Here is a 16,572-nt window from a genome sequence, read left to right as displayed (position 1 = left end):
ATCTTAGGATGGAGGGAAGGTCTTTGTTGAAGCAGCTGAAAGTGGTTGGGCTGAGGACACTAACCTGAGGAAATCATACAAAAATATCTGGGAGCTGAGATGGCTGACCCACAACAGCCACAATCTTCTACCTTTGTGCCAGGTCTGAGCCTAACCAGCAGAGAGCTTGCTCCGATACTCATTGATACCAGTTTTGCTAGGATTCCTTGATGCCACGCTTGTACTCTCAACTCACCTCTGGAATTCAGCTCTTTTGTCCAACTTTGAACCAAGGCTGTAATGAGGCCAGGAGCTGAGTGGCCTTGGTGGAAACCAAACTGGGCGTCACTGAGCAGGTTACTGCTGAACAACTGCTACTTGCTAGAACTGTAGATGAGACTTTCCATCACTTTGCTGATGATCAAGTGTTGACTGATGGGGCAATAATTTGTCAGGTTAGATTTGTCCTGCTCTTTGTGTACAGCACAGGCCTGAGCAACTTTCCACATTGTTGGGTGGATGCCAATGTTGTAACTTTACTGGAAGAGCTTGGCCAGGGGACCAGCAAGTTATGGCACACAGGTCTTCAGGACTGTCCTGGAATGTTATCAGGGCCCTTAGCCTTTGCGGTAGTCAGTGCCTCAATTGTTTCTTGATATTACGTGGAGTGAATTGAATAGGATGAAGGGTGGCATCTGTAATGCTGGGACCACTAGAGGAGGCTGAGATGGATCAACCACTTGGCACTTCTGGCTGAAGATTGCAGTGAAGGCTTCAGCTTTATCTTTTATGCTGATGTGTTAGACTTTTTCATCATTGAGGTTAGAGATGTTTGTGGAGCTTTCTCCTCCAGTCAATTGTTTAATTGTGTCAACTGGATGTGACAGGACCACAGAGCTCAGATCTGTTCCATTGATTGTGTGGCTGCTTAGCTCTGACTATAACTTGCAGCTTATACTGTCTGGCATGCAAATAGTCCTATTTGATAACTGTACCAGGTTGACACCCTCGATTTCAGTTAGGCCTGCTTGTTCCTGGCATACCCTCCTGCTAACTCCATTGAACCAGGATTAAAGATACCAGTTGAGTTGGGGATAAGCCAGGCCATGAGGTTTCAGATTGTGCTGGAGTGTAAGGTTGCTGCTGTTGATGGCCCATAGTGCCTCACTGATGTCCAGTCTTGAGTTGCTGGTTCTGTTTGTCATCTGTCCCAGTTAGCATAGTTATAGGTCACACAACATGATGGAGCGTATTCTCAGTGTGAAGGCGGGACTTTATCTTCACTAAGACTGTGCAGTGGTAACCCTTACCAATACTGTCATGGACAGATGTATCTACAGCTGGCAGGTTGGTAAGGATGAGGTCAAGTATGTTTTTCCCTCTTGTTTGTTCCCTCACCACCTGCCACAGACTAAGTCAAGTCGGTACACCCATTGGGACCGGACCAACTTGACCTGTAGCACTGCTGCTAAGCACTCTTGATGGTGGACATTGAAATCCCTCACCCAGAGTACATTTTGCACCCTGACACACTCAGTGCTTCCTTCAAGTGTTGTTCAACATGAAGGAGTACACATTCACTGTTCATTCATTACCGACGGTAGTCATCGGGTGGTTTCCTTGCTCATGTTTAACTGAAGCCATGAGACTTCATGGAGTCTAGAGTCGATTTTGAGGACTCCTAGAGCTACTCCCTCCCGACTGTACACCACTGTGTGCCGCCACCTCTGCCAGGCCTGTCCTGTTGGTGGGAAAGGACATACCCAGGGATAGTGATGGTGGTGTCAGAGACATTGTCTGTCAGGAATAATTCCATGAGAATGACTATCCCAGGCTGTTGTTTGACTAGTCTGTGAAATAGCTCTCCCAATTTTGGCACGAGCCCTAGATGTTAGTAAGGATGACATTGCAGAGTCGACAGGGCTGTTTCTGCTGTTGTCTTTTTCACTTCCAGGTCTTTGCCAGCTCGTCCAACTGGTTTCATTTCTTTGTTCAGGCTTCATAGTGGTTAATACAACTGTGTGGCTTGCTAGGCCATGTCAGAGGGTGGTTGAGCCGAACACATCGCTGTGGGTCTGGAGTCACATGTAGGCCAAGACAGGTGAGGACGGCAGATTTCCTGAAAGACATTAGCAATCCTCCATTCCACTTACCAGATTCACAATCCAAGTTATGAGTTAGATTTTTACACAAGAAAGGGATTTTTTTTTCATAGAGGGAATATTCTGGGGGAAAATCAAACTACTTGGATAACTGGGAGGGGTTTACTGCAATTGTGAGTGTGGGTCTGTTAAACATTCGAACAAAAGATGCGTATTTTCCATGGTGCATAGAGCCTAAAAATGTTTTTAGACACTGACAACATCAAAGTGGCTAAAATGTTACAACTGGCCCATTTCAACCCCACCATCTATGCTGAAGGCAGTTGACTCAACTTCTGATGTTAGTGGAGCCCAGAGACTTGGGAGGGCCAACCACTGGAAATTGAACTAGTAAAGTTCATTCCAGTTCTCTGCTGTGGGAAATGGCCTCAGTACAGTGGACAAATTTCAGTCCAGCAGGGAGTTGGTTCTTGTCAAAATATTTGTTTTATCATTAATGGGATGTTGACAGTGCTGGCTGCATCAGTATTAAGGTGTGGCCATCCCTGTTTGCTCTGGAAAAGGTGGAGGTGAGCTGTCACATTGAACCACCGCAGCCGTATGCCATAGGTAGACCCACAATGCCATTAGTAGGGAGTTCCAGGATTTTGATTCAGTAACACTGCAGGAACAGTGACATATTTCAAAGTTGTAAGGTGAGAGGCTTGGAGGGGAACTTTCAGTTGCTGACATTGGTAAATATCCACTGCCCTTGTCCTTATAGATGGTAGTTATAATGGATTTGGAAGGACCTGTCTACGGATCCTTAGTGAACTTTTTGCAGTGGATGCTTTTGGATGTGGTACCAATCAAGCAGTCAGCCTTCTCCTGGATGGTGTCAAGCCTGTTATGTATTGTTGGAGCTGCATTCATCCAGGCAAGTGAGTATTCCACCACAATCCTGAACTGTGCTTTGTGGATGATGGGCAGGCATTGGAGAGTCAGGTGCTGAATTACATGCTGCGGGATTTCTAGTCCCTGACGGCTGTATTTAAACGCCAGTCCAGTTCAGTTTCTAATCAATGGAAAACCCCAGGATGTTAATACCGCAGAATTTAGCAATAGCAACACCATTGAATTTCAAAGGGTGATGGTTAGTTTCTCTCTTTTAAAGATGGTCATCCCCTGGCACTTGCATGGTGTGAATATTATTTGCAACTTGTCAGCCCAGCCATAGATAATTCCAGGTTTGGTTAGTTTGGAAATGGACCGCTTCAGTGTCTGAGGAATCATGATTGGTGCTGAACATCGTTGCCCTTGGATGGAAGGTTATGATGAAGCATGATAGAGTAAATACTCCAGCCTAATACTGCCAGCCATGAAATGCTAGAGATCTGTTTGAAGCCTAAATATCATTTTGGAGGACTTTGTAGGTTTGATAAGGCTGTGTTTGCTTTTGCCATTTCCAGTGCCATTGTCAAAGCCAAGTAGGTGATTTGGTTTCATTCCTTTGTTGAGACTGTCTAATATTTTCCAACATTCTAACAAATGAATGATTTGCTAGACCATTTCAGAGGTCATTGAAGAATCAACTACATTGCTCTGAATTTGGAGTCACATGTGGGCCAGGTAACCATGGCAATTTTTCTTTCATAGAGGACCTTAGTGAAACAGATGTTCTTTTTATGACAATTGACAATGGGTTCATGGTTATCATTTGCATTTGAATTCCAGATGCTTATTCAATTCAAAGTCCTGTGGTGGCATTTGAATCCAGATCTGCAGAATATAACTTGGGTCTCTGTATTACAATTCCAGGGACAATAGCATGACACCATCACCTTTTCCAAAACATGCTCTTGGAGTGTTTGTAGACAGTTCAATTAAGTCTATCTATCAGGGATAGAAAGGTTAAAATCCAAATCTGGACCTACTATTTATTTTGTTACACTTTTTTCTGGAAACATTGATCTCACTGTTGCCCATTTTCTGCTCTTCACCAGTATTATACTGCCTGGCTCTAAAGAGTTCTATTAATATCTTTAATTGTCACTATTCTGTGAGATTCTGAGCAGATTAAATTTTTGGTTCATTCTTCCACAGAGTGCAACCTTTGTATAGTAATGTTTTCACAATCACATTACAATTAATGATGACTCTAAGGTCCCATAGGGGTTGGGGACTTTTTGTCTATGTTTGGAAGATTGAATGGTTGATGGAAGGAATCTTCATTTACTGTGCTTGTGAATTCTGATGATCTTTTATGATGAGATTTTGCAGCCCAGGCAGAAAATATTAGGTATAACTTCAAGAAACACATTATAAGTGGAATAATTAGAACAATTTTCTCTCCTTGTTCACCAGAACCAATCATGCTCATGAAGGGGAATTGTCCATGGGTTGTTTCTCCATCTCCACATTGCCCTGGATACAGAACGCTAGGGGGCCCTGTTGAGGAGAAGACATAGTGACTGAAACTGTTTAACGCAAGATATCATAGCTGCAATTCTTGAGGGAGTCACCAAGTGACAGCATCGCTCTGGCTTCTATCACTAATATTAAGCCGCACTTTTGGTTCATATGAGTATTTTCCATGGACATTTCAAAATTTTCTGACAGAACTCCACCTGAGAACATGTGCCCCATTGAATTTATTAGGGACTGTCATTTTTATGGCCCTTAGATTGTCTCCTCAACAAACAGAGACATCTTTTCCACATCTAGCTGATCAAACACCTGTATTATTTTACGAACCTCAAAGATGTTATTCCTCACCATTTTCTAGAGATGTCAGCCTCTTCAGTCTTTCCTGAAGTTAGAGATCAAATAGGTATAACCATTCCATTTGTTCTTTCTTCCTCTCCCCTCTTTCCCTGCAGAACCTTGCATTTTTCAGTCCTGCTGATGGGTCATCGAGTTGAAACATTAACTTTATTTCTGCCCGCACAGATGCTGTCTGACCTGTTGAGTATCTCATTTAAACAAGAGGAGATCGAGCCCAATGCAGAGGAGATTGAACACTTGTGGGGTCTGTGAGCCTAGTACTTAACGGACTTTAATGTTGAGCGTTTAACTTTACTTCCTTATTTTTGTACTTTGCAGCTAAGTCTTTGTACGTAGATACATTTGTACCTAAAATGGCTCTGGGAATGGCGACTTTGTACACTTGTGACTGTACTCCTTTATCACTTGTACACGTGCCAATAAAATCTAATTCTGATTCTAATTCCAATTCCAATTCTAATTCTAAAATATCAGTTTAACAAAACCCCACTGCTTTTCAATGGTATCCATCTATAATTGAATTTTGGTGGTTTGGTGTGTTTTATTAATGGCCATATTAATTCATAGCACTATATTTAGTGATTTATAAATCTCTGCGCTGACAACCAGGTCCCTTTTGCACCTCTATTCCATATGGACCCTTACTTGCCAAGGAGTATACAAACACCTAGACATCCCAGCAAAATAAAAACCTCACACTTTGATATCTTGGAATTTGTTAATTAATTACGTACCATGCTGCCAATATTTAAGGTCTTTTCTGATCGTACTTAGAATTAACTGTCACCCCAACTATGTGTTGTCACAACTTTAAAAGTTGTTCTTTTGTTTCCCAGAGTCCCCACTTAAGTCAGAGATGAGGAGGAATATTTTTTGTCTCACAGAGTGGTGGATTTGTGAAACTCTTTACCCCAAAGGGCTTTTGAGGCTGGGTCATTAAATAAATTCAAAGTTAAAATAGACAGACTTATAGTCATTCAGCGAAACAAGTTGTGGCAAAAAGGCAGGAAAGTGAAGTTGACGATCAGCCATGATCTCATTGAATAGCTGAGTAGACTCAATGACCTATTTTTGCTACTGTACCTTACGGTCATATGGACTCCAAACTGGTCACATAAATGATGAACAAAAGTGATCACGATCCTTACATTTGTGGAAGATCACTTCCTATATTTAGTTTCTAGCTTCTATTTTCTGTTTTGTGGCCAATAGTACAATGCCATTGTCTTCCCCAAGACATGCCCTCAAAGTGTTTGAATCTGCACAAAATCTTACAGACCTTTGAGCAACAGAGACTATGGTGAGATGTATAGCAGAATCAGTCAGGAAGTCGAATGAGGCACATCTGAATATTGACATGATCTTGCTCCACCTTTTATGCTTTTGAAAGCACTGTAGTGGGATTCCCACTAGGCAGTGGTCAGATGTCATTGAATGGGGATTACTGCTTGTTAAATGCCTTGTTAACAGCAAAACTTGTCCCATTCATATTCAGCCTCTCACCTTACCAAACAAGGTAGACATCATAGAACATAGAACAATACAGTGTACAACAAGCCCTTCTGCCCTCGATGTTGCACCGACCTGTGAACTAATCTAAGCCCATCCCCCTACACTATCCCATCATCATCCATATGCTTATCCAAGGACTATTTAAATGCCCCTAATGTGGCTGAGTTAACTACATTGGCAGGCAGGGCGTTCCACGCCCTTACCACTCTCTGAGTAAAGAACCTGCCTCTGACATCTGTCTTAAAACTATCACCCCTCAATTTGTAGCTATGCCCCCTCGTACAAGCCGATGTCATCATCCTCGGAAAAAGACTCTCACCGTCCACCTTATCTAATCCTCTGATCATCTTGTATGTCTCTATGAAATCCCCTCTTAGCCTTCTTCTCTCCAATGAGAACAGACCCAAGTCCCTCAGCCTTTTCCAGTAAGACCTTCGCTCTAGACCAGGAAACATCCTGGTGAATCTCCTCTGCACCTTTTCTAATGCTCCCACATTCTTCCTGTAATGGGGCAACCGGAACTGGTCATTGGAGGTTAGCCCCAAAATAAGACAGAGCAGATTTAGGATTTAGTTGAGGAGGAGCTTCTTCACCCAAAGAGTTATGAATCTGTGGGATTCCCTGGCCTTTGAAGCAGTAAGGTTACCTCGTTGAATGTTTTTAAGGCAAAGATAGGTAGATCTTTGAACAGGAAAGGAATTAGTGGTTATAGTGAGTGGGCGGGTAAGTGGATCTCAGTTCACAAAAAGATCAACCAGGACCTTATTGAATGGTGGAGCAGGATCAAGGGGCCAGATGGCCTACTCTTACTCCTATTTCTTATGCTCTTAAAACTTGACAAGGAAACCAGAATGGATTACTGGTGGACTCAGCTCAGGGCACTATTAATGGGCAACCCTCCTCCATACAAATTGACATCAGCATCCATCAAACCATCTTGATTATTGTGGTGTGAATGTGCATTTAACGCCTACACAGAGAGAGACTCACAATCACATGTGAGTTAAAATCAGGAATGTTTTTGCAAAAGCTGAGAGTGATGTATAATTCTCTTCCATCTGTACTGCTAAAGTACCCTCAATAAGTTTTTTTTCTTTCTCTCCCTGTCACTAAGACACAGTTCACTCCGTGGTTCCTTATCTGGGGTGGAGAGATCCTGCTCAGCTGTGGAGCCCATAGGTTTGAGTGACCCTGGGGTGCTTGTGACTATATGGGTCAGATATACCTCGGCTTTCAATAACAGAGACAGGTTCACACAATCCTCAGCTTCAACTCCCAAAGGTTTGAGGGAAGCAAGATGGAGTTAGAGACCAAGCCCCTTCTGCAATGCCCTCAGTGGAAAGAGCAAAGGGGCCTGTCTGTAGTTCTACCTCTGGCTGAGTGTCTCCTGGTACTGCCCTGTTCTATTGTAAGGAGAGAGCCCCTGGAGAGGAGAACCCTGTTGCGTGTCTTCAATTTTGGGAACCAATTGTTAGGAGTCTTATTGAAAAATATCCAATTCACTGTCTTAAACTAAAGGGATTGGGGGAGGACCTGTAAATTTCAGAATCGTATAATAATGCAGTACTGAAGGAGATCATTTGTTCTTTTGTATCTGTGCTCACCCTTTCATTTCACTCACTTGCTCTTTTGCGAAATCCCTGCAATTTTTTTCTCCTTCAGGTTTTATCCAACACCTATACGGCAATGTGTTTTTTGCCTTTGTTATCTTTCCTCAATATTTAAAACTCTTAGATCCTGTATATGAAATGTTTAGCCTAAATGTTTAGCTGTTGAATTTTAATTATGAATTTGGATTATTTGTGCAAATAAACTTAATACCAAATAGAGATTTTTTTTACATACCATTCACTTGTATCAAACAGTGAATCCTAAAAGAATGAAACTGCACCAGTGTTATGAGATAAAAGGAGCAGTTGGCTTGGTACAGGTTTATGACAGACTGACAACTGTTCCATAGAAGAAGAGGTTAATAATTACATTCCTTCTCAGACTCCAGGGGAAGCTTTTCACTTGACATTCTTTAAGCTTTCAAACTGTGAAATAGCAAATGAAAATGAACCCAGAATAGTTCTCTACTTACTTCAGTGCTGAGCTATGCCGTATCTCTACAGGCAGTGATGCTCTATTGGGTTCTTGCTGTGCATCCATTATTGGCGGCTGCTCTTTTCATGCTTACTTGAACCCTCAGGCAGTGAATTCCCAAATGAGACTTTACCCGATGTGTTTTTAATCAAGTCTGATCCAGCAGTTCAGCTTTGCCAGTTCACACTGACAACTGTTTGGTGTGCTCATGTTTCAGTCTGATGCTCTGCATCCCACATCATTAATTGTCATCTACATGCAATTTGCACTTATTAGTTCATCTCCCTCCAGCTCCGGCTGGAGAGAGATATTTCAAAGGTGTGTAACTCCCACTGTCTGCTGTAGTCTTACTTTGAGTGGTTCTCACACACAGCCTTACAGTCTCTTCTCTGTTTGTCTACTTGTTGCCTTGATCTCTCCCGCAAATTCTATGATTTATCTCTTCTGTTTGCTTCTCTTTCAGCTTATGCCCCTTAAAATTTCATTTACTAACTTACAGTTTATGTCTTTTTGCCTTTTTCAGAAAACATAAGATGTACTGCAAGATGGCAGTCAAGCCACAAACAAAAGTCAGAGAAGGAGCATGGATCTTGGAACGGGAAGTTTGGAACTGAAAGCCAAAATGACATCCTATGTGAGTGGAACAAATCAAGGCTGTCCCTCTTCAACCTGCGTAACTTATCTGTAACCTTTGGCACCACTAATGAAACCTTTCCTCTTAGTGCCTCTCTACATCATCCAACTGGATCGGGAGTGCAGTACTTGATTCCATTCTTATCTTTCTTGTCTTAGCCAGGAAACCACCTGAAACATACAAGATTCTTAGGGGACTTGATAAGGTAGATGTGGAAAAGTAATCTATCTTTGATCCCCCTCGATACATGCTACCCCTCAGCAGTATCATCCATAACACAGCATCACTTTCCACATGTATCCTGACAAATCCCAGCTTCACTTCATCGCCACTTATATTTACCTTTCCGCTGTGCCATCCAGTACTAGCTGAGCAGAAATTTCTTTCAATTAAATATTGAGGAGTCCAAAGCCAGTGTCTTCAAGTATATTCCTTAGTCACAGATGCTTTATTCTCCATGCAAACTGTCTGAGGCAAAACCAGACATTTTGCAACCTTGGTGTTAAATTTGATCCGATATTCTCACTGTCACTGAGACTTTCTACCTCCGTTACTTTGCCCAACTCTATGCTGTCTGAGCGCGACCACAACTAAGACTCTAATCCATGTTTTTGATATCTCTAGGTTTGGCTATTTTAATAAGCTTCTGGCTGGTCTCCCACTTTCCACCCTCTGAGTACTTGAGATCATCTAAAAATCTATTGTTTATGCATAAACTCACAACAAATGTCATTCACCATCGCTCTTAATAGCTCCTAGACTGCCTATGTCTTAATTTTAAACTTATTTCTCTTATTTTAAAATTGCTCCATGACCTAAACCCTTCTTACTTCTTTAATCTCCTATCCCTCTCACCCAAAGATATCTGTGCTTCTTCAATTCTAGCATCTTTCTTCCTTTTAAACTGGTATCTTTTTCCAATCTTTTGGTCACCTGGTCAAATATTTTCTTATGAGACTCTGTAATTTTTTTTGGAGATATTCCTGTGAAGTGTCTTGCATTTTTCTGCATAAACTCAGGTGCTTATGTTTTATATGAGCAATGCATTGTTCCTGTGAAGTGCCTTGGGATGTTTTACTGTGCAAACTGCTATATAATGCAAGTTGTTTTTGGAAATAGCCTAAGGAGGAGGCAGGACCAGAAGCTGCACTATTTAAAGGAGAACAGCAGGGTCCTTCCAATGTCGTGGGCCGTACTTATTCACCAAGCAGCACCATCAAAACAGATTAATGTTACTTCTCACCACCATTTACAGGATGTTGTCACGCTTAAATAACAGTGTTAAGTTTTATCCAAAAGAGAGGACCTCTAACAAAGCAGCACTTGCTCAGTTCTGTGCTGAAATGTCAGTCCAGATTATTTGCTCGATGGGAACTTGAATTCACATGTTCTGATTCAAAAGCCAACCAAGCCAAACGGATATGCCAATTATAATGTGCAGCGAAGAAAGTCACACAGTACTTCCTGGCATGTTGGCACCATTTTCAGTGTTGTGTTGTCTAAGGCTGTGTTTTCTTCTTGGTGTCAGTCTAGTTACCATGACAGCAGATGTGACACTTCAAATTTGCACAAATTACTTCAGAATACGCGTTCAGCGTGCATTAATGTACTGGGAATTATAGCTAGAGAAAAGCAAATAGCTTCTGAGACTTTATGTTTTCATGCACGTTCTCAGGTGCTTAAGTTTTATATCAGGAGTATATTAACACTATGATACCTGATCAGGCAATCAACATGAGATTGGAAAAGATTTTGCAATCTGATTGTAGAGTAGGACCATGGTAATATTGGACTGAACACTTTCTTCTGAAGCTTTGATGTTTTACTTCAATGATATGAGCAAGTCACTGCATTTAAGAGAAAGCTAGATAAATATTGGAGTGAGAAAGGAATAAGAAGCAATATATTGCTAAGGTGGTGAAATGACTTTTGCATTGAGTCTGCTGCACCACTCAATGAGATCACAGCTGATATGACAATCCTGAAATCCACTTTCCTGCCTTTTCCCCATAACCCTTGAATCCCTCACCGATTAAACATCTGTCTATCTCAGCTTTGAACATACTTCATGGCCCAGGCTCAAACAGCTCTCTGTGGTAAAGAATTCCACAGATTCACCATCCACTGAGAGAAGAAATTTCACTTCATCTCTGTTCTCGCTGGGTAACACTTTATCTTGAGATTATGCCCTCTGGTCCTACACTTTCCTGCAAGGGGCATCAACTCTTCCACACCTACCTTATCAAGTCCCCTAAGAATCTTGTATGTTTCAAAAAAATGAATTTTTCTATATTCCAACAAGTACTGGCATGATTTACTTGACCTCTCCTCATAAGACATTCTCTGCATACTAGGTATCGGCCAAGGGAACCTTCTCTGGACTGCCTCCAGTGTCAATATATCTTTCCTTAGATAATGGGCCCCAAACTGTTCACAGTGTGCCAGCTGCAGTCTGACTAGTACCTTGTATATAACTTCAGCAAAACCTCCAGCTTTTTATATTCTATTCCCTTTAAAATAAAGGCTAACATTCTACTAGTTGTCCCTACCATCCATAGAAGTTGGGTGACAGCTTGTTGTGATTCATCAATCAGGACTCCCAACTCCCTCTGTTCTGTAGCCTTCTGTAGTCTTTCCCCATTTAAATAATACTCAGCACCTCCATTCTTTTTACCAAAGTACATAATCTCACATTTTCCCATATTATATTCTATCTGCTAACTTGCACACTTGCTCAACCTGCCTACAACACTCTCCAGCCTCTTTGTATCATCCTCAACACTTGCCTTCCCATCTATTTTTGTACCATTTACAAACTTGGCTATAGTACGTTCACTTTTCTCATCAAAATCATTCATATATATTGTAAATAATTATACTGAGGATGCACTTTATATTTATTCAAATAGTTATCCCTTTTATTCGATTTCAGGGATTTCAGGATAACTTAATTCCACCTAATCATTATTTAGATGCAGGGATGGAGATTGCTAAAAGGTGATGATTACTCAGAATGAGGGTAAATTCCATTTAAATGGGAATTTCCTACATGCCAGTATTATCTTTATAGAAATACATTCAGATTCATCAATGAAACTCTTCCCTAATGAATCTGAATACAATATATGAAGTTAAAATAATGTTTAGAAACAGGGCAAATAGGAGGAGGAATAGGCCATTCAGTCCACCAAGCCTGCTCTGCCATTCAACTGGATTGTGGCTGATCTTTTACCTCAATATCTTTAATATCTACAAATCTATCAATCTCTATCTTGAATATACTCAATGACTGAGCCTTGACAACCTTCCAAGGCAGTGAATTCTTAACTTTCACGACCCATCTAAGTGAAGTAGAGGTAACAATTTGCTGGAATTCTTATCCATGCCATTGTTATTTCTAGACTTAACTGATCCAATCCTAATGTGGGAACATTGTTTTAGTCACTTGCATTCATTTTAGTAGTAAACTCCCTGCATACAACACAGGTAAATGTAGTTCATATTTATCTAACAAACATCTTCCACTATTCAGTTACCATGGGAGTAAATCACTCATTATAATCAAAAAACCATTCAGAAACTCTGATTTTCATTTCAATAACAAGGTCACATAAAATGTTCTGGAGAGAAATTCAATAGATTCTGAAACTGGGAGGCAAGATAGCAATGCATATTTAAACAGCAGCCATTCAAAGTCAGGCAGGCAGCATGCAAACTTTGCAGCTACTTGCTGAATGAGCGCTTCAAGCCTCCAAAGGAGCCTGAGCTCCCGAAAGCCTAACACCACTTAAAACTAGCCTACAGTTGTTAAAGATGAGCCCAAATATTGTGGTTACAGCTGCATCAGGAAGTGGTGAAGGGGGAGCTAATGAACAGAACAAATGGCTCAACATTTGCACAGCATACCTCAAAGTTCCCCATAGCAGCACAGAATGCCTTTGAACAGGAGGAGAGATTATTTTTCCCTCATTTGACCAGAGCACATTGGATATTTAGGGCAGGTAAGTGTTGCAGTAAATGCCAGCAGGGCTAGTCCACAGGAGCAAAATGCAGTGCTGCAAGATGTTTAGTGATTTCACATAGCTGGTCAAGGTCCATGAATACATCTTCACTTATTTTTCCTGACAAATAAACCACTAGCTTCACACTGTCCCATTACTCATACAACCTTCATTCTGTTACTATCACTCTCTGTCAGTGTAGTCTACATTATACACCACATTGATAGCCTTGCTTCACTCTCACACATTTAGCCCAAACTGCAAGCTGTACGCTCATATTCTTACAGCTTGCTGACATTGCCAGCTGTTCAATTGTGCCAAGCACATCACCTAGACAGAAACACTGACTGAAATATTTCCACTTCCCTTGTAGAATAAAGTGGCTGTTAATTGGAGGCATGACTTCATGTCCATATCACCTCATCTTGCATTCTGCCATCCCCATTCTGCATTTTGTTATGATTTAGAAGTTGCAGACAGTGTAACTGTGCACTTCATGCATTCTACCCTTCCCTCATCCCAATCCTGCCCTTTAAGCCTTTCATGCATTCACAATTCCAAGAATTGCCAGACAGCCAGCCCGTGCTCTGGCTAACTAAATTACTCGAGGATCAAGAGACCGATGAAGAAGAAAAACTGTTACTTGATCTGATACTTGCAGCTGCTAGCTCAGGCTGTAGAGGATAGCATTTTGGTGAGCTCTGCACATGACGTGGGAAAATGGATAACATGGGTGCTAATTCCCATAATATCACCTTATGTGGCTCAGTGTTAACTTTTCTTTAATAGCTCTCCTCCGAAATATTTTGTGCTATGTTATTACTTAAAGGGTACTTTGTAAATACAACCTGTTGCTGCTAAGATACCACTCCAGGGAGTTGCAGTGCCTTAAATGGAAGATATCATTCATGTTCCCTCCGTCATTTGGCCAGTGCCCCAGCTGAACTAGTACAGATTTAGACCAGACCTTCACTGCACAGACCCACTTGAGCCTATCCTGCAAGGCAGTCTGCAATATCCCCAACAAAGGTCAGCAGTTCTCTGAAGGCATGTCCAGTCACAGGGTACCACTGCATGGAAACACGAGGCTAGGTAAAGGCATCCATCAGACAGGCACTAGCGAATGCACTTTCTATGTAAGAGAGGATGTTTTGTTATATATAATTGGTGCGGGTTGGTTACCTTGTTGTGACTTTTGTTTCAGGCTTGTGGCTGAGAGGACACTGTTATTGTCTGCAGCTGGGACATGGTAAGGGTTAAGAGTAGTTGAGCAGTGGGCATTTGGGATTGTTTTCAAGAGAACTGGAGTTGTTTGAGTTGCTGCCCATTTAAATGAGGGGTGTGCCAGCTGGTTTCTCCATTTCATTTTTTCTTTGTCCTGAGATGGTAACCAACGCTTGATGGCAAGGTCCACGCCTTCATGATGGCTGGGTTGTGGAGGATATAACAGACTGCCACAAATTGGGACAGCCTCTGCAGCGAATACTGGAGGGTTCCTCCAAAGCAGCTGAGGTGCTGCAACCCGGTTTTCTCCTGGACGGTGTTTCTCATGACAACATAGCTCTCATTACATGCATGTCGGGCTTATGTGGTTGGGTTGCAGAAGGAAGACATGAAGTAGGTGCTGAATGGAGAATTTCTGATGCCCTTCTGCCAGGTACTGGTTTGTGGCTGAAAATGACACAGAATGGACACATTGTGAGTGATACCATGATCACAGATATCGCCAGCAGGAAACACTTTCAGCAGCTGGCATCCTTTGCAATTATAGTATGCTTCACCACTGCGACACAGTGCCCTCAAAAACAATTGTGTGCATTTTATGGCATTCTATGCTATGGAAAAGCCCACTATTCTGGAGAAGCAACCATGTGGTTTGCGCAATGAAGTCCAGCCTCCTAGTATAAAGAGTCTGTGTCATCTCTCTGATGCAGCAACTGTTGGCTAACTAGGAGATGTTAGCTATCTTTCCTGTCAGTCTGGAAGCATCCTAAAATGAAAAAAATAAACAGTCATGGACACCTTCATAACCAATATCTCTCACACACACACACACACACACACACACACACACACACACACACACACACACACACACACACACACAGGCAAAGGTACAACTGGCCTCTTGTTGAGAACCTTTGTCCCTGTCATCTTTGTATGAGCACTTTGTTTTCTTATTTGGTGTCAATACATTATCTCCTTCTCATGCTGCAGCCCAAGTGTGACTGCTACTATAGTGCCCATGACTAGGAGCAAGCGGTTTGCCCACATTCCTTGCAAACAAAACCAAAGGAATCACCGCGTATAGCAATGCTCCCTGCAGACATCACTGACTGTAAACATCTCCTTAAAACAATGGCATTCCAAAGACTCAAACAGAACCAACCAAGGTAATCAGAAGCTATTTGCAAGTTGGTGGTGATCTTTTTAAATAACGCTGGTGGGGTCGAGAACTTTCTTGTGGCTGAACAAAGGTTCAGTGTTGAGTTTTTAAGTAAGGGCTCTGATCTCTGCAGCGATGTCAGCAGTGAAACTATCAAAGTATTTAAGGGAGGTGATGGCCTGGTGGTATTATCATTGGACTGATAACCCAGGGACCCAGGTACCTATGTTCAAATCTTACCATTGCATGTGGTCGAACTTGAATTCAATAAACATCTGGAATTTAGAGTCAAATGATGACCAGCAGTCCATTGCCAATTGTTGGGAAAAACCCATCTGGTTCACTAATATCCTTTGGGGAAGGAAGCTGCCATCCTTACCTGGTCTGGCTTACATGTGACTCCAGACCAACAGCAATACGGTTGGCTCTTAACTGCCCTCTGGGCAAGTAGGGATGGGCAATAAATGCTGACCTCACCAGCGATGCCCTCATCCCATGAATGAAATTTTAAAAACTCAAATCAGTGTTACGCCCTGATGGACATCACAATCTACCTACACTGTAACATTCCTGTTCACACTCATAATGCCTACGTAATTCAGTGGTCAGTGCAGGTCACATTGGAAGTTGGTTTAGCTCAGACCCTATTTAAATACCAAAACATTACCCTTTGCACCAAAACATTGGATGCCATGAAACTAATTTTTTTTACTTTTAAGTTCATGTTAGAATGACAGACCAAATATTAGTGTGTAATTTCCATTAGAGATACAATTAGCTGCATCTGGATTTGCAGATAGCATCTTGTGGCTATTGGCAGGTGAATGGACAACGCTACTATAAAAAATTACTTGGGTGCTGCACACAGCTGCAAGTTCAATAGACAAGGTTATTTCCTTTTAATTCTTAACAAGGTCTTTAAAAATTACTTTTAATCTAACGCCTACCCATACTCTACACAGTGTACTTCCTTTTTCCACCCGATTTTCTATGTCCAGGAAAATCCTTAATATCAAATGGAAAGAGAGTTTGCTCATTACTGAACTACTAAAAGCAAAAGACTGCAAATCAGAAATAAAATCAGAAAATGTTGTAGAAACTCAATGGATC

General features: G+C 41.7%; 1 protein-coding gene across 1 annotated transcript in view; it reads left to right on the top strand.

Annotated features, from left to right (window-relative positions):
- Nucleotides 1-8,674: 8,674 nt before the first annotated feature.
- Nucleotides 8,675-16,572, top strand: part of gask1a (golgi associated kinase 1A) — a 53,542-nt gene continuing 45,644 nt past the window's right edge. Inside the window, exons 1-2 of the mRNA XM_048529677.2 lie at nt 8,675-8,759; nt 8,965-9,075. Of these exons, the coding sequence (XP_048385634.1) occupies nt 9,025-9,075 (51 nt within the window). The 5' untranslated portion in view covers nt 8,675-8,759; nt 8,965-9,024. The remainder of the gene's footprint in view (nt 8,760-8,964; nt 9,076-16,572) is intronic.

Source organism: Stegostoma tigrinum, chromosome 5 (genome assembly GCF_030684315.1).
Source record: "Stegostoma tigrinum isolate sSteTig4 chromosome 5, sSteTig4.hap1, whole genome shotgun sequence".
Taxonomy (NCBI): domain Eukaryota; kingdom Metazoa; phylum Chordata; class Chondrichthyes; order Orectolobiformes; family Stegostomatidae; genus Stegostoma; species Stegostoma tigrinum.
The sequence above is the reverse complement of the archived record's forward strand: the minus strand, read 5'-3'. Positions and strand labels throughout refer to the sequence as shown.